The sequence below is a fragment of the Cervus canadensis genome, chromosome 4 (assembly GCF_019320065.1).
Source record: "Cervus canadensis isolate Bull #8, Minnesota chromosome 4, ASM1932006v1, whole genome shotgun sequence".
NCBI lineage: Eukaryota > Metazoa > Chordata > Mammalia > Artiodactyla > Cervidae > Cervus > Cervus canadensis.
In genome coordinates, this window is record NC_057389.1 from 58473967 (window position 1) to 58492998 (window position 19032).

The 19032-nt window shown below is 46.9% G+C and overlaps 1 protein-coding gene across 2 annotated transcripts in view; it reads right to left on the reverse strand.

Annotated features, from left to right (window-relative positions):
- Nucleotides 1-2127: 2127 nt before the first annotated feature.
- The window catches only part of CTNNA1 (catenin alpha 1), a 171826-nt gene continuing 154921 nt past the window's right edge, over nucleotides 2128-19032 (reverse strand). For both annotated transcript variants that reach the window (XM_043465373.1, XM_043465374.1), the window contains exons 12-18: nucleotides 12702-12902; nucleotides 12027-12178; nucleotides 7607-7717; nucleotides 5878-6059; nucleotides 5669-5774; nucleotides 4201-4335; nucleotides 2128-3316 (exon numbers count right to left, since the gene is read on the reverse strand). In XM_043465373.1, coding sequence (XP_043321308.1) covers nucleotides 3029-3316; nucleotides 4201-4335; nucleotides 5669-5774; nucleotides 5878-6059; nucleotides 7607-7717; nucleotides 12027-12178; nucleotides 12702-12902 — 1175 coding nt within the window. In that variant the 3' untranslated portion in view covers nucleotides 2128-3028. The remainder of the gene's footprint in view (nucleotides 3317-4200; nucleotides 4336-5668; nucleotides 5775-5877; nucleotides 6060-7606; nucleotides 7718-12026; nucleotides 12179-12701; nucleotides 12903-19032) is intronic.

The window sequence follows — 19032 nt, forward strand, 5'->3', positions numbered from 1 at the left end:
CCAGTGGGCAATGTGGGTGCAGAGGGCACGGCCAGTCCAGATACTCCCAGGGCAGGCATGGGGTCTCTGAGGGCTGTGTGCAGAGGACTGACTCTTCAGAAATGTTTTTGGAAGCTTCTTTTACCACTTGGTGGAGAGTGGATAATGGATGCTGGGGGCTGAGGGAGGGGGCTGTCCAGACCAGGGTGGGCTCAGCCTCAGAGAAGTGGATGGGCTGAGCGGACAGGTGGACTAGACGGTCTACCTGGTGCTGGGGTGCGGGGCTGTAGGTCATGGCAACAAAAGCCACGAGTGTTCCAAGTGTCAGCGTGGATTCTGAGTCATCCATGAGGAGGGGCCGAGTGAAGGGAGGTCAGTGTCTGTGGGCCTGGCCCCACTAGGGATTCCCCGGGTCCCCAGGGTACCTGTTCACTGTGTCCTGGGCCTTGGAGAGTGGATTCCTATCCCTGTGAAGCAGGGAGGCAAAATACCAGGGGAGGTCTTTCTGATAGAGACTTTTGACAAGACACCTGAAGGAGATCTTGAGAAGGAATGGGGGTCTCTGGGGAGAGCAGAACCAAAAGTGGCAAAGGGCAGATGCAAAGAATGGTGAGAGGAAAGGCCAGAGACAACAAGTGGCCACACTCATCAATAGGACTCTGGCTTTTAGGCCATGGAAGGCACTGGAAGGTTGAGCTAAGAGAACGACATGCTCTGACTCGTCTCTGAGGGGTTACTGTGAGCCATGGAAACAGGGTGATCGGGGACGCCTGGTTTGGGCTGGGAGGGCGGTGTGGGGAAGGCAGCCACTGCAGTGGTCCACATGCAGATGACTGTGGGAGCCACCTCCTGGCCTGTGCCCCTGTGTTGTCCCCTCCCACCATGGACCACGGGTGGTTTGTGTTACCAACGTAACTGACGGCATCACGTATCGCTTTGAGGATCAGGTTTTTAAAACGTGCGGTAGCTTCCATCTGGTTGCCATCCTCTTGGTTCGCTCACTCTGGTGGGGGCGGGGGGCAGCTGCCACGGCGTGAGCTGTTCTGCGGGAAGGCAGGCCCACCGGGCACGGACCGCAGCCTCTTGCCCCCGCCCCGTGAAGGAGCCTCCAAGTGGCTCACAAGCCTTCAGAGACACAGCCTCAAGAGACCCAAGAGTCAGAACCTTCCACTCGGCTGCTCCTGGATTCCTGATCTTCAGAAACTGTGAGTGATGCTTGTTGTCTTGGCTGCTGAGTTTTAGGGCAGTTTGTTATATGCTGAGAGAAGCTAATGCAGTGATGAGGCCTTAGACCAGCTGATGGCGAACAGAACTGGTGAGAAGTAGTTGGCCCCAGCATACATTTCAAAGGGAAGAATCTGTGTGAAATATGTACAAAGACATCCAAGGGGAGAGTATAGGAGACCGCCAGTTTTAGAAGTCTAGTTCTAGGAAAAGTTGGCATTTGGATGGTATTTAAAGCCAGAAATCTGGCTAAGATCAGGAGTGAGCAGAATCAAAGACAAGAGGCTGAGGACTGAGCCCTGGGACAGACAGCACAACTTTGAACAGCTAGGAAAAGGAGGAGAGGAGCACTGCGTGAAGAAGACAGGAAACCAGAGTGAGGTGCTTCGGAGGACAAGGGAGGAGCTGTGAGCAGGGAGGGCCTGTGCACCTGGGCCGCTGACGGTGAGAAGAAGATGGGAGTGCAGAGCTGACTGGAATGGCGGGAAGTGAGGAAGGGGAGACAAGGACGACACACTCTTTAGGGAATGGGGATGTAGGCTGGGAAAGGACAGCAGGTTTAGGAGGTTTGTAAGGCAGCCATTATCATGGTACAGTTGCAAACCAGTGGGGATTATTCAGAAGGGGAGGGGTGACATCCAGGGAGATATCAAGGATGCCGCTGAGGTTCTGACCTGCACCCTGAGGTGTGGACATGTGAATTCCCGTGTGGGCGTGGCCCTCCCAGCCGGCCCAGCCTGGAAGCTACAGGGAGGTGCAGCCCTGAGCCCTGTGCAGTCTGCTGTCTCCCTGGGCAGTACCATCCCCGAAAGAGGGCCAGTGGGAAGCTGGAGCAGAGCAGATGCTGGGGGCCAATCCCGGAGATGTCTGATGTAAAACTCCACTCTACAGGAAGGCAAAGAAAAGGACTCTGGCCCCTTAGACTTGGTTTCATAGTGGACTTTATTGGGGAAAGTTAGTGTAAAAAACATTCAAATTCATAAAATTTAAATAAAGTAAAATTATACCTTGTAGTTATAGTAATTGCTATAGTAATCACAAATAAGGTAAGTCTAAATTACTGCCTAAGCAAACACTATTTTGTCAGGCTTCTCTCCAAAGCCCAAGGCAGGAAGCACTGCAATTATTAGAAGTGAACCCAATGATGAATTTGCATTTGAAGCTGAAGGAAGGTAAAAAAGCATGTTCTGATTATGGCATCACAACATTCTAGCCTGAAAAAAGCAACTTTATTAATGTCCCACAGCAGAGTACATTAGTAATTGTAACCATGCGTTAAAACCCTCGTTTCACGTTATAAAGAGAGTAATCCATTTTTTTAAGATTACATTGTTTTAATTAGTTTTGTGTGACCTGTCCCTCTAAAGACCTGTCTGGGAATGTTCCTTTCTCCAGGACCTCCTAAGACGCCCAGGATGCTTGCTCCGGGTCGTCTTTGGTCATTTACTACCAGCCAAGTGGCCAGAACTGGGGGAAGCCCCTCCCTGAACCAAGGTGCAGGCAGATACCCTCTCCCAAACCTACTGCTGCCACCACTAGGAGGACAAGCATCTCAACTTGGTCAACAGTGTTACTAACATGTTCATGTGGGAGTCTCTTTGGTTACGGAATTTTTACTTTTAATTATTTAGGAGTATAAAAAATATAGCTAGATATATGCTCCTGAATTCTATGACTGAAACACAAGTACGTCCTTGCAAAATTCACCAGGTTGGCCAGGTCTCAAGAATCTATTTCCCCTATGGAATCTAACATCAGTTTTCTGTTTAGCAAATACACAAGAGTAAAGAACGGTGAGGGATCTTTAGGAGGGCCGGAGGCAGCCTTAAATGCTGTCCATAGCTTTGAACTCACTGAGGGCCTGCACGGGGTTCACATGCTTCTTCTGAGATGCCCTTTTAATCTTGGTCTGCGTCTCATCCTGTTTCTCTCTCTTCACCAAGGGCTTTTTCTCAGGCGCCTTCATCTTCCACGACACAGCAGGGAGGTTGAGGGACGCCATCCCCTGGGACTTCTGGTATTTGGTGGAGGCCACGTACGATGCCTTCACTGTCTGCACCACCGCATTCATCAAGTTCTTTGCAGCTTGGATCAGGGACATGGCGCTGTCCACCTGAGAGGCACAGACGGGAGGTGAGGAGCACAGGCCAGGGTCTGGGGAGGAAGGTCCAGCTGGCCTGTCGGTCCCTGACAGGGAGGCCCCACTACCCCCGGGCCCGGCAGCAGCCCTCGTTCCTGATCAGCTCTCCCGACGGCTAGGTGCTGTCATCCAAACACCCTGAAAATGCCTGTGTTTCAGATCTTCTGAAGGGAGGAGTAATAAAAACATAAGGTACCATTGCCCTACCCCTCAACAACAGTTTTCACTCAAACAAGGTGGGGGACAATCTGCAGAAGAAACACTGTGAACAGCCACAGGGATGGGTGGGGGGGCTTAAGTCAGCCTCCTGGACAGAGAGCCCCATGCTTTCAGTAATGACCCAGGGGGCTCCCCTCACATTTAGAGAAGATGGTAATCGCTCCCCAGAGACAGGGGCATTGATGTTGGACAAGGTAAGCAAATGGTCTAAGTATGTCCAACATTCAAAGTTCTTTGAAAGGAAATTGTGTGGGGTTTAGCAGAAGCTACGAGGCTTCCATGGAGGGAGGTGTCCTTGTTCCCCTAGGGTGACAGGTCCAGAACTGTGCTGTGACCTGGGAAACAGACAAGGGGACAGAGTATACTGGGGTTCATTGAGGGTAGAGGGGGTTTGAGAAAGGCTGTATGTCTCTGCAATTTCTGAACAGGCTCACTTTCTCTATAGAGGAAGAAAAGAAAGGAGGATAAAAATACTCTTTCCCACAGAAGCAAAAGGGAAGAGGCCAGCAGAGTCAGGGCTCCTAGCTGTCACCAACCATGCTCAGTGGAGCTGCAATGCGCACAGAGGAGCCGGCGTGCAGCCCTCAGCCTCTGAGTCCCCTCCCAGCATGTCCTCCCCACTGACAGACGAAACTTACCCCAGAGACAACCAGCTCCCCGCCAAGGTTCTGCACCTCGGCCTTGACTTTGCTGCAGATGTTGAGCTGGTGGCAGTAGAGGGCAATGCGCTGAAGGTAGGCCAGCAGGTCCTGCTTGCAGGCTGAGTCTGGGCACTGATGAGAGAGCAGACTTAGCACCAAGCACTCTGAAACACACCCACCCCTAGGGCTATTCTCACACGCTCAGTCACACCCCAGCTTCCACACTCAGTGCTGCAGCAAGGACGAGAGAGGATTATCCAGGTTCCCGGGCTGTCACCACCCTCAGCGACTCTGCTGGGGTCCCTGCCACTAAGTGAGAGCGAGAGTCTGCCTCTGGAGAAAAGGGACAGTGCCACGAGCTACAGCGAAGGGCTGTCTGCTCAGAGGGACCAGACCTCCGATGTGAGCACTGTAAACACCTGATGAAACGAGAGTCATTTCAGGCAAAGATGGAGAACAAGTGAATCAACCAAAGCAAGCAGGGCACCTCTCAAGTGTTGACGCAAACACCTCCCTTCTGTGAGGCTGGGGTTCTTTATTCTCAGGAGCTCCTGAAGCATGGCAGAGCCATCCCTCATTTGCATTTTAAAATGGTTGTGTAAGAAGACCGTGTTAGGAGCTGTGCGGAGGGCAGAGCAGGGAGTCAGTGAGGAGAGGCCATAGTCTTGTGGGCATGGGCTATGCACGATAGACTGAGTGGTGGCTGCTGAGAGGAAGAGACCAGGTGGTGCTCACATTCGTGTGGCCAGTAGATGTACTGGGGATGAGTACCAGATTATACGTGAAAGAGGGGCGTTGAGGAGGGCTTCCACGTCTTTGGCTCGAGCAGTGGGGGGCCACTGTGACTCCAGCAGCCCTGATGCAGGCTGAGCATGTGGACACTTGAGGGAAAGGAGTGGGAAGGCTTTGTAACTATAGCTGAAAATGACTTGTAAACTTTCCTGGAGGTTTACACTTTTTTCAACACATCAGTAGAGAAAAGGGATGAAGGCTGGGTGGTTGGGAACACTTGGGCACATCATGCGTCCAAAGCACCAGACAGAAGAGTTCCTGATTCCTACATGAGACACGCCCACAAGAGGCTCTCACACACTTAATTTCAGTATATCATTGGGGCTTGCAGAATTAGCTCCTACCCAGACCTGACATCCTCAAGAGATCTGAAGACCTAACAGTAAAGGCTGGTTTTAGCTGTCAATCAAGGCAAGATTTTAGGACATACACACCTGCTCCAGAGATGTGCTGTAATGCAAACTGGGTCTGTCTTACAAAACTTGTCAAAGAAACAGGAATTCAGAAATCCTTAAAACTCTATGCTGATGTTAATCAAGCAGGTTGGTGAGTTAAGAATAATGTCTGAGATGGGAAAAGTGCTGTGGCTCATGAAAAAAAACACCGTTACCACCACCAGGCTGCCCGAGTCCAGGATGAACTTTGAGGCTTGTGGGGCTACTCTGTTACTTACATGGTCTGCAATGGTGCGGCCAAGCTTATCCATCCTGGAGCCTGCCTCAGCAATTTTCTTGGCGGCACTGATCACATCTGATGTGTTTTTGAGTGGTCCTTTACCTCTGAAAAAAGGGAACAAGGATGATTGTAACTAAAGCCCTCGTAGGTGGAGATGAGCAGCACCTCCTGCCTGCGTGAGGGGGCCTGCAGGGAGGGGCTGCTCACCGGGTGAAGTCCGTCATCTCCATCATGATCATGCACATCTGCTTGGCCAGCACGATGATGTCATTGCCACTGTCGTCCCACTTGGACACCTCAGCATCCAACTTGCTCTTTTCTTCCTGAAAACTAGCCACCTGTTCTGCAATCTTTGCTTTCTGCTCCTGGGGAAGCTGAGCCATGATCGCCTGAAATCAGAAGCACAGAAAGCTCTTACATAAAGAGAATATGAAGTTCTCACAGTGCATTAACCAAGAATATTTCCACCAAGCAATCTATGACATAGGTAGGATGATGCTTTAATAGGTTTCATTTTGCCTGAAGAGCCACTTATTTTGCGCAAAAGTTTATAGCTTCCTGACCCACTTTCAAGACTAAGTTTTGGTAAAGAGAAAAACGGGGTATGAGGGGCTGAAGGCTAATGTACAAGCTTCGTGATCACACCTGCACAGGGACAAAACCTGCTTAATTTAATTCTTTAAAAAGTTTCATCATCTGAAGTCAGAACAACAAATACCACATTAGACAGGTGGAATCTGATTTTTTAAAAACGATACAAATGAACTTATTTACAAAACAGAAACAGACTTGAAAAACAAACTGAGGGTTGATTACCAAAGGGGAAACATGATGGGGGTGTGGGTAAATCAGGAGCTTGGAATGAACATACAGTATTTTATACATATAAGATAACCAAGGACCTACTTTATAGCACAGCAAATTCTACTCAATATTCTGTGATAACCTATGAAAGAATCTAGAAAAGAATGAATATATGTATAACTGAATCACTTTACTGTACACTTGAAATTAACATAACATTGTAAATTAACTATACTCCAATAAAATTATTTTGAAGAAAAATAAACTTCCTTTAACCTTAAAAAAAAAAAAAAAAAATCCTCCGCCTCCTGCCATGGGGATGAGGGAGGGGCTAATGCATGCAGGCCTTTCCCTGGTGGTACGGTATATACATCTCCAACTTTCGAAGATGACCCAGAAGTAGTCTTAAAATGTAAGTTTTAAAAAAGGCAGAAGAGAACCTGCTGCAGAGCGTACTTCTCAGGTGCCGGAGACGGCACTTACACCTGAGCCTGCGGCACCTGGAGGCCCGCTGCCTACCTCAAGCCCCAGACTCAGGCATGGGGCTCCTCTCGACTCAGCTCCCCAAGTGCTAGGACCCAGTGGGGCTTAAAGCAGAGATGAACCCGCTGTTCAAAACAACTTCTAAGGGTGAAAAAAGACTCCTTAGTAATATTTCTTGGCATCCTCCCAAAAACATAAATGCAATTGATTGAAGATTTAACGACTCAAATGAATGCAATGGCTCTGATTTTCTTGAATGTACCACTGTTATTTTTTTCCCCATGAATAATTAAATAGTTCATGCCCATGGTATCATTGAGGTAGGCAAAGACAGCAATCTTTTTTGAGTTTCACTGTCCTATTAACAAGCATTGCATTGACTGGAGCATAGCGCTTTCCTGACTCAGGGCTCTTCATAAACCAAAGCCTCAGGGTACAGCTGAGGGGCCCATGTTCCGGCCCTGCTGTAGCTGAGGAGACATTCTGGATGAACCTACAATGGACTAGCAGGTGCCACAACTTAGGATAAGGTTCCACTCCCAGAGAAAATGAGAGGAAAAATGGTGTTCTCAATAATGAGAAAAAAGAAAAAGTTAAGAACAGAAGAGAGACAGGGAGGTCTGCAGGACAAGTTAAACCTGGTCCTTACCCGGGCACTCTGGCCAGCTATTAGCTGGTCGTCTTCTGTCTGGACGCTTGTCCTGCTTCTGACATCAAAGTCTTCCGTCTCAAAGTCAGAGTCATCCAGCTCCTCAGGGGTCTGCCACCAAGACAGAATGACAAGTCAAACACAACCCTGGGCTGCCAGCAGCCCCGAGCCCCTGGGCCCACAGCCCCAGGGTCTCATGTAAAGACATCCAGAATTTTCTGCAGTATTCCAAACAGCCGTGAGCAATGAAGTTAAAATTGCTCAATATTTGAACCCTGCTTCATTGATGCATGTGTCAAGCAGTCCGTTCAACAAACAGCAAGCAAAGGCACCACACCAGCATTCCCAAAGGACTTAGGGGGTTTCAGTTTCTACCAAAGAGTCAAGACTCTGCTTAACAAAAGGTTTTCACTTCATGTACTTCTCCAACACCTGCATCTTAAGACAAATGTGAGAGTCGTTCTGGGTGAAAAACATACTGTAGTAAAAATAGCAGTTTCATACATTAAACAGATTCTTATAACTTTGCCATTTTTTTATGGAAAAAGAAAAGTGAATACTGGGATTTCTCTTAGGTTAGCAAAGGTTGATCTGAGGAGTAAAAACAGACAATGTATTTTTATATACTTTTAAAACAAGACAATGTATTTTTATATACTTTTTATTCAAGGAAAAGAAAACATGGCAGATAAAGTCTGAGTAAATACCAAAGGAACTGATTACCTTTTTGCTTTAATTATGAAATAAAAATTCTTATTTTGTACACCCTCCAGCCTCTTGTGATTAGCTGCTGACTTGAAACATAATGTAATCTTCTGGAAATTATCAGCAACAGGGCAGCAGGCAGAACAGCTGGGGTTGGCTCTTGGCCCGGCCGGCCGGCCTGTGACAAGAGGGCAGTGAGGCGAGTCCCTCATCTGCACCAGGACCTAATCCAACCCCAGCCTGAGGGCTTCCTGTGAGGAAGCATCCGGACTGCCCAGAGCATGTTGGGTTTGTACAGGTGTGAAGGCTGGGCCTGTCCCTCTGTGTAGAGGTGAGGACTTTGGGGGTCACTTGAGGCACCAGTGAGTCACACGTCAGTGCAACACCTGGAGTCCAGCTGCTGTTGGCCATTGTGATTCTGGGGTGACAGACACTTGAGCCTTATTAGTGAGGGGTGCCTCTTAACAGGATCTCAAAAAAAACAAAAAAACAGGATCTCTACTTCCCCACCTTCCTCCATAGCCCATCACAGACCCAAGAGCTGTTCTTACCAGGAAAACCAAATTATCTCCCAGTTGTTCACTCACCTGTTGAATATCTGTGTGCCAAGCAAGCAGTTCTGGGCCTTTAAGGTACAGAATGACAAAGACAGACATCCCCGAGCTCACAGACACAAAACTGCAGGCACCCAAGGGTGTGGACAGTGAGACAGAAGCAGCTGTGTGAATCCAGGTGAGAGATGCTGGTGGCCTAGACCAGGGTAGGAGCCATGTTTGGAATACCTATTTATTGTGAAGGCAGATCCAACAGGATCTGCTGATAAATCAGATTCAGCGTATGAGGCAAAAAGTGGAATCAAAGATGAATCTAAAGTTTGGGCCTAAGCAAGTGGAAGACAGACATGCCATCAACTGATGAGAGAACAGGGTGGATCGAGGCGGAGCTCACTTTGGGGATGACAAGCTTGAGGCAGACAAGCGAGAGGCAGCAGGCAGGGTGGCCAGAAGAGTGGGCCACAGGAGTCAGCCTCTCATTTTTATGCTCCAAGTGAATGAGTACAGTCAGAAAAGAGACAGGTGAGAAACTGCACTACAGGGTGTACCCCTGGTCAGGGGCTGCGAAGATTAAGGATGAGGAGAAACCAGCAAGACTAAGGAGGAGGGGATTTTCTTATGATGCGAGAAATTAAGGCGTAACATTTGTCTGCTGGGGGAAAAGTGCTGGAGTAATAGGGAACGAGACCCAGTGCAGGGAACAGGCTCAGCCAGGAGCAGATGATCAAACCACCTCAGGATCCTCGGGAACGATGGATCCCTGGTGACTCAGGGTGAAGTGTCTGCCTGAAATGTGGGAGACCCGGGTTTGATCCCTGGGTCGGGCAGATCCCCTGGAGAAGAAAATAGCAACCCACTCCAGTATTCTTGCCTGGAAAATCCCACGGATGGAGGAGGAGCCTGGTGGGCTACAGTCCATAGGGTTGCAGAGTTGGACATGACTGAGTGACTTCACTTTCACTTTTTTAGGATCCTCAGTGAAACGGTTACCAGGGCCAGACAGGTAGGATGGGGCACAGGTGGGGAAAGGTGAGGCAAGCAGGAAGGTATGAACTGTTCCCAGACTCTATGGCTGTGTAGCACCAATAGTGACCCGGGACCCCATCCTGCAGTCAGATGGCTGTACTTCTATGCACCATGTTCAGCAGGAGACAGGATTTCACTAGGGTTGTATTTTGAAAGGCAAATAAGGGGAGTAAAAGGGTGCAAAAGAGATTGGTACTGATGAAACAGAAGCTGGAATAGGAGTGAGGGTTGCAAGTGGGGAGGACCAACCGGCTGAAGATCCTGATGGACTCAAAGCACTGTTGGGAGTCACAGAACCAAAGGGAGCAGCTGACTGAAGGGATGATGGAGATGCTGGTTATGACAAGGAACAAGCAAGAGTAGGCCAGAGGCTGCGTACGAGGAAGGACAAGACATCAAGAAACCAAGAAGCCCTGGGGCTGGAAGGATGGCTCCTGAATTAAATCAGGGCAAAAAGGAGGAGCTAAACCAAGGCTGCTGCAGCTCTACCTGTCCTCGATCTCTGAGCCCTCCCAGGTGACCACACCCAGGTTCCATCTCACCACACCTGCCAGAGCCTCTTACATGCTTACTCTCCAACACAGCAGTAAGCACGCAAGAAACAGCTACTACGTGCCAGGCCTTGACCTGAACATGTTATCTCCAATTCATCCCATCAAAGCTATCAACACCATCATCTGCATCTCAAAGAGACGAGGGAACTTGCTGAGAGTCTCAGATGTGAGGAGGAACGCTGCTTCCACAGAACAGGCCCTAGATTTGCAGGCATCCTGGGGTGTGTGCAGTGCCAGCTCATTTAAAACCCCAAAGGCATTAACCTCAGACACTCAACTCATGATTATTAATGTTTCTTCTATTCTCTGTCAGCATGCAAAGAACTTTGGAAAAACAGGGCTGCATTTTGCCACGACTGGTGCGCTTGACCTGGGGATCCCTTCGCATCTCTGGAGGCCAGGCCTCCCTGAGCATGGGCCGCTCTCCAGCACAGCAGCAGGGGTGAAGAAAGCAACAGGCTCCCCCAGATCCCCTCCCAACCCCCAGAACGTGCAGGTGACCCAGGCCTGCAGAACAGCCAGCCGTACAATCCTTGAGCCATTCTCTCGGCTCCTTAACCCAAGAGGAGTGCAGTAATGCCCAAGTGTTTCTACACTGCATACAGAATACATCCAGCCGGATCCAACTACCTTAGGAATGGCCTCTGTTTCCAGCTGAGGGGGTAAAAAGTGGGACAGAACCCTGCCCACCTTGGGAGGTCTGACTAGCAAACCATGAAGGTGTAACGGAAACTCCCTAACATGACTAGATTGTCAGCAGAGCCCAGTAGCCGTCTACTCAGCAAGCCTGCGTTCCAAATGCTGGCTCTGTGGCTACGGCAGGGCTGGCCCGAGCCTGGGGGAATCCAGGTGACCCCAGGAGAGCTTGGCACAGGTCCTGCTCTCAGCTTCCAGAGCAACACATTCATGCTCAGAACAGGGTGTGACGGATCAACTGCTATGTGAGTCCCAGCCTAGCACATGGGATGATCACAGAGGAGGTGGTGGTTTCTCAAAACCCCATTGTTCATGCCCACTCCCGGGGATCCCAGACACACTGTCTCAGATGGTGAGAACTGCCGCTGGCTCAGAGGACAGGTCAAATGGGGCCCAGAGCAGGTGGCACTTCCCTTCAGCCATGGTGAGAGGGCCCAACACTTGGCCCTGAGATCAGGAGCAGCACCAAGGGCTGCATGCCCCTCATCCTCACCCTTGACACCCTGGGGCTCTAGACCCCGTCTGCCTGCCAGCCCTCTGAGGCGAGGAGTGCTCCATGTAAAGAACAGCTTCAACCTGCATAAAGTAAATACTCCCTTCTCTGAAATTCACTGATGAACCTTTATTTTCTGTCACTGCCCTTTAACTCAAGAGGAAGCCTCAACTCATACTATGACCCCTTTTCTCAGCCCAAGTTTGGGCTCTAACTTGGAACTAAAAGTCATTTTAGACAACGTAATTAAACATATCTCCTTCTAACAGCTCTTAGATTCATGGTTTTAATATACTGCCAACACATCTGTTGAGTTCCAGAATGATGCATTGCTCAAGTTTAGCAAATGATAAGAAGAAAGCTGTTAAAACATCTGAAATGCAGTTACTCACCCTTATCATCAACACTGCTTTCCTGATGTCCCGGATGCCATCGTACACCAGGCGGGAGGCATCGATAAACTCGTTCTCATCCATGGGCTGGGCGGGGTCTGAGCTGAGGGCTTCCACAGCCGCTTCCACTTGCTCAGTAAAACGTGGCATGACTGTGGAGAAGAGAGCCGATAACATCACCACCAGACCTCCTAAATCCCTCAGTCAGATGGAGAGAGGCAGAGTGTATGATGAAGAGCCTCTGCTTCTACCTATGTGAGAGGTATTTATGGTTCAAATAAATTAAATGCCATATTTTACAAAGACTTGAATCTACTTGTTTGTCTCTGGTCAGATTCTGCATCACAGGATTTAGATGGCTGAGAATTTGAATTGGGATTAACTAGAGGCCTTGCTAGAATGGGACCCTCTTAATTTAGTGTGTTCACTAACTAGAGATATAACTCGGAAGTTCATCTTAAAATACTGAGTTCAGAGTGACTCCCATTACTACCTGTGAGACACAAGCAAGGGAAACGTGTTTGTGTGGTCTTACTGTGGCTGACCAATGACTCCTAAATCTGACGTACCTTCCAGAACTCTTGACCTAAAACCAAACTGAGTCCCAGTGTCCTACTTCCTAACCACAGGGCCATCTGTGTGTGAGGAGCACAGGTAAGGGAGGGAGCCCCACACCTGTGTTGGAGAGCAGCTTGGTTGCTTCCAGCACTTTCTCTGTGTAGACCCCTGGTTCATAGTTGTCCATCTCTGAGGTGACGACATGAATGACCCGGGCAGCCCGGCCTCGAATTGCACCAGCTGTGCGGTCCAGCCCATCCACATCTTTCTCTTGGAGAGCAATGACACATTTGTTCACGTCTTCCAAAATGTGATTCTCTGAGGAACAAACAAAAACAGCTGAATGAGGGAGGAGGCCTCCCACTAGAAGGGGACAGTTTTAAGCTGGTATCTGTCATTCATCAAGGGCTAACTGTGTGCCAGCTACAGTGCCAAAAGCTTTACACATATCATTTCACTCAAGACACCAGATTAGCCATGGGATCAACTCTTCTCTCAGAAACTCGACCTGTAATCACCTCCAAGAATAACCATCTTTATTCCAGGTTTAGAAGACAGAGGCAGAGATGCCCATCTTTCAGAATCCTTGATAACTTCTCTTTCCCTTAAACAATTTCACCGATTTTATATTCCAAAGTCTAAATTAGAAAAAAAGGTTCACTATTCCCAGTCCCTTGCCCCTCACTCCAGGAGATGCCAATGGTATTCAGACAAACGACCAAGACATCAGGATAGCTCTGGAACACGAGAAGGGTCTGGAAGGCAGGCAAAAGCCTTATGGAGCTGGATTTGGAAGATCTACCAGAACTGTTTTCCCTCAAAGACAAAACTTGACCCGGGTACTAGGAACCCCAGAATGAGGAGTCCACTTTAACCTCATCTATAGCGAAGTGGGAGCAACCAAAATGTCCCGGAACAGAGTAATAAATTATGGGCACTGTGCAGCCATTGAAATGGATGAGGATCTGCAGGGGCTGACCCAGAATGGGAAAGGGAATGTTCTCACCACCAGGAACTGTGCAGTCGACCAGCAGACAGCCCTCATGACAGGGCTATCCACACCACATGGGGCCAGTGGGTGAGAGACACAAAGTCTCCAGGTCACCGTCTGGCTATTTCCTTCCTGCTAAGAAAGCAGCTTTCCTTAAGACACACAAGAAATCTGAGAAGCAGTGTCTGTTAAAGACGTGCTCTCTTCCTTAAACCCAGACAGTACATGTCACAATAGGTGAAAGACTACTGACTCTGGTTTTTCTGAAAGAGTCAGGACAATTAGAGCAAATGTTAATCTGTTTAAGAAACTCATTTGGGGACTCCCCTGGTGGCTCGGTGGTAAAGAATCCACCTGCCAATGCAGGAGACACGGGATCAGTCCCTGATCTGGAGGATCCCACATGCCACGTAGCAACTAGGCCCATGTGCCACAACTACTGAGCCCACATGCCTCAGCTACTGAAGCCCGAGAGCCCGCACTCCGCGACAGGAGAAGCCCCCGCTTTCCGCAACTAGAGAAAAGCAGGTGCCGCAATGAAGACCCAGCAGAGCTATACATAAATACAAGTATAAATGATAAAAACAGAGAAACACAGCTGACCATTTCTTTGCCATTCTGGTTTTGTTTTTGACCTGTCATTATCTAGGACTGGTTCCTGATTTAATTCCCTTCTAAAAGTCATTACCCTTCCCTGATGGCCTCTGCTAACACAGTCATGTTACATAACACAATGTCTAGAAGTGTTATTGCAATAGCTTTACCTCCTAAGATACTTCAAACAAGCAAGAGGACCTGATGCTGCTTCCTCTTATCTCAAAGGGAGCCAGAGGTAAGTGGAAGTACGTAGCAGATCCAGCAAAGAACAGAGCCACCACAACGCCCTGCCTGTGGCCTCTGGATCCCCACTGGGCTCCAGGAACAGGGCCCTCCACTGTGTAGTTCCCTAGAGGTGGCACGCATGGCTTGCACCTACAGAACTAAACATACTCTCACCATGTGATACAGCAATTGCATTCCATGGTATTTATGCAGTGGAGCTGAAGACATAAGTCCACATAAAGACCTGCACACAGATGTCTACAGCAGCTTTACTCATATCTGCCCAACTAGGAAGCAACTGAGATGTTCTTCAGTAAGTGACCTGAAATACTGTGGTACATCCAGACGGTGAAATATTATTCAGCACTTTAAAAAAAATGTGCTATCAAGGTATGAAAAGACATGAAGGAACCTCGGGAGTTGCCAGGTTTTGGAGCAGGGAAGAATGAATAGGTAGAGGACAAAGGATTTTTAGGGCAATGAAAACACTCTGTACGATGCTATAATGATGGCTACATTTGTACACTACCAAGAGTGAACAGTGTCACTGTAGGTTCATCAGTTGTAATGAATGTGCTGCTGTGATGGGGGATGTAGATAAAGGAGGCTGTGCATGTGTAGGGGCAGAAAATAGAAAAATCTTTGTACCTTCTTCTTAATTTGGCTTCCTCTCAAATTGCTCTAAAAGTCTTTTTAAAATTCTTTAAATCATCAATTAAAATAAATATCTTTCCAAGGAGCCAAAATATAGCAGTAAAAAAAAAAGGCGGGGGGGGGGGGGGGGGGATGAATTACCACAAGACAGCTAACAAGACCATAATTCAGCATCTAACCCTTGCTCCTTGGAAGGAAAGCTATGACAAACCTAGACAGCATATTAAAAAGCAGAGACATCATTTTGCCGACAAAGGTCTGTATAGTCAAAGCTATGGTTTTTACAGTAGTCACATATGGATGTGAGAGTTGGACCAGAAAGAAGGCTGAGCATCAAAGAATTGATGCTTTTGAACTGTGGTGCTGGAAAAGACTAAAGAGAGTCCCTTGGAATGCAAAGAGATCAGCAATCCTAAAGGAAATCAACTCTAACTATTCATTGGAAAGAAAAATGCTGAAGCTAAAGTTCCAATACTTTGACCACATGGTGCGAAGATCTGACTCACTGGAAAAGACCCTGATGCTGGGAAAGGCTGAAGGCAAAAGGAAAAGAAGGGAGCAGCAGAGGACGAGATGGTTAGACAGCATCACTGACCAAACAGACATGAATTTCAGCAAACATCAGGAGGCAGTGAAGGACAGGGAAGCTGCAGTCCATGGGGTCAAAAAGATTCAGACATGACTTAATGACTGAAAAACAACAAAAAATTCAAAAATTAGGAGACTTGTTTGAGTTTATACCACTGCACTACTAAAAGATGAAATGTATTGAACTTTTCACATAAACCAATTTTAGGTCATCCTGTTCCAGCAACACAACAGACTCTACACATGGGCATCACCAGTTTGTCAATACTGAAATCAGATTGATTATGTTCCTTGCAGCCGAAGATGGAAACGTTCTACACAGTCAGCAAAAACAAGACCGGGAGCTGACTGCGGCTCAGATCATGAACTCCTTATTGCCAAGTTCAGACTTAAATTGAAGAACACAGGGGAAAACCACGAGGCCATTCAGGTATGACCTAAATCAAATCCCTTATAATTATACAATGGAAGTGACAAATAGATTCAAGGGATTACATCTGATAGAGTGCCAGAAGAACTATGGACAGAGGTTTATAACACTGTACAGGAGATGGTGATCAAAACCATCCCCAAGAAAAACAAATGCAAAAAGGCAAAATGGTTGTCTGAGAAGGCCTTACAAATAGCTGAGAGAAGAGAAGCAAAAGGCAAAGGAGAAAAGGAAAGGTATACCCATTCAAATGCAGAGTTCCAAAGAATAGCAAGGAGAGATAAGAAGCTTGCCTAAGGGAACAATGCAAAGAAACAGAGGAAAACAATAGAATGGGAAAGACTAGAGATCTCTTCAAGAAAATTAGAGATACCAAGGGAACATTTCATGCAAAGATGGGCCCAATAAAGGACAGAAATGTTATGGACCTAACAGAAGCAGAAGAGATTAAAAAGAGATTAAAAAGAATACACAGAAGAACAATACAAAAAAGATCTTAATGACCCAGATAAGCACAATGGTGTGATCACTCACCTAGAGCCAGACATCTTGGAGTACAAAGTCAAGTGGGCCTTAGGAAGCATCATTACAAACAAAGCTAGTGGAGGTGATGGAATTCCAGTTGAGCTATTTCAAATCTTAAAAGATGATGCTGTGAAAGTGCTGCACTCAATATGCATGCAAATTTGGAAAACTCAGCAGTGGCCACAGGACTGGAAAAGGTCAGTTTTCATTCCAATCCCAAAGAAAGGCAATGCCAAAGAATGTTCAAACCACCGCACAGTTGCACTCATCTCACACGCTAGTAAAGTAATGCTCAAAATTCTCCAAGCCAGGTTTCAACAGTACGTGAACCAAGAACCTCCAGATGTATAAGCTGGATGTACAAAAGGCAGAGGAACCAGAGATCAAATGGCCAACATCTGTTGGACTATAGAAAAAGCAAGAGAATTCCAGAAAAATATCTACTTCTGCTTTATTGACTATGCTAAAGCCTTTGACTGTGTGGATTACAACAAACCATGGAAAATTCTGAAAGAGATGGGAATATTAGACTACCTGACCTGCCTCCTGAGAAACCTGTATGCAGGTCAAGAAGCAACAGTCAGAAATGGACATGAAACAACAGACTGGTTCCAAATTGGGAAGGGAGTACATCAAGGCTGTATATTGTCACCCTGCTTACTTAACTTCTATGCAGAGTACATCATGTGAAGTATTGGCTGGATGAAGCACAAATTGCAATCAAGATTGCTAGGAGGAATATCAGTAACTTTGGATATGCAAATGACACCACCCTTATGGCAGAAAGGGAAAAGGAACCAAAGAGCCTCTTGATGAAGGTGAAAGCAGACAGTGAAAAAGCTGGCTTAAATTCAACATTCAAAAAACTAAGATCATGGCATCCGGTCCCATCACTTCACGGCAAATAGATAAGGAAACAATACAGCGAGAGCCTTTATTTCCTGGGCTCCAAAATCACTGCAGATGGTGACTGCAACATGGAATTAAAAGACGCTTGCTCCCTGGAAGAAAAGCTATGACTAACCTAGACAACATACTAAAAAGCAGAGACCATTACTTCACTGACAAAGGTCTGTATAGTCAATGCTTTGGTTTTTCCAGTAGTCATGGACGGTATGAGAGTTGGACTATAAAGAAGGTTGAGTGCTGAAGAACTGATGTTTTTGACTGTGGTTTGGAGAAGACTCTTGAGAGTCCCTTGGACTTCGAAGAGATCAAACCAGTCAATTCTAAAGGAAATCAGTCCTGAATATTCACAGGAAGAACTGATGGTGAAGCGATAATACTTTGGCTGCCTGATGCGAAGGACTGACTCACTGAAAAAGATGCAGATGCTGGGAAAGATTGAAGGCAGGTGGAGAAGGGGATGACAGAGGATGAGATGGTTGGATAGCATAATTGACTCAATGAACATGAGTTCAATGGACATGAGTTCGAGCAAGGTCCAGGAGATCATCAAGGCCAGGAAAGCCTGGCGTGCTGCAGTCCATTGGTCACAAAGAGTCAGACGTGACTGAACAAGAACAATGAACCCATCATAAGAATAAAGGGATTTAGAGCCCATGTTTAGATCAGAAACACCTTTTATATACTTATTATGTCAATATGTATGTAAATAATATCTACATATCCCTTAAACTAAGCAGACTGGTACTGAGCCTGCCTACCATACTAGGCCTTAGGCTAAAAATTGCTACTTTTACTGAATCTAACACAACAAACATCTGGAGAAGGGGAAGAGAAGGAATGAAAAAGAAACAATGTTGCTAATTAAACTACGAACCAAAGTTTTCTCATATCACTGATTTTCAAGACTCATCCCAGTTTTAGGATTGTTAATACTTGGGGTGGGAAAGCACCTTCTGGAATCACTAAAGAACACCATTCTTTTTCATTCATTAAACAAAGTGGCCCAAACTTCACCAAGGATTTATTAACCTTCATCTTGGCAAGTAGTTTTTAAAAATCAATTTATATTTTCTTGAATTTTTACAGGTTTTCTTCCAGATGAACCCAAACCAGGGAAGGGCCTGCCATTCTTTAGCCACCATTCTATTTCAGGAAGCTGCTAAAGTAACATTTTCTACACTCACTGAGAAAGCTCCAGCCAGCTGAGGCCAATATGTACCCAGGACACAACCAACCTGTTCTCTACACTTGAACCCTAAGGGAGAAGTGAGTTCCCACTGGACATACATGCAAACATAGGAGGGTTGGAGGTACCCACACTAACTTAAGCTATAAGTTACTTTAATCTTTAACAGAATTTCTAAGGAAACTCCATTCCAAGTAGACACACCAATCTGGATCCCATTAAAAATTACTCTTGATGGTTCAATATAGTCTTTATCTGTAGATGCTTCAAACAGGGAAACACACACACAAACACGACACTCTTATCTCCAAGGGATCATATTATGGACATTAATATACCTGGT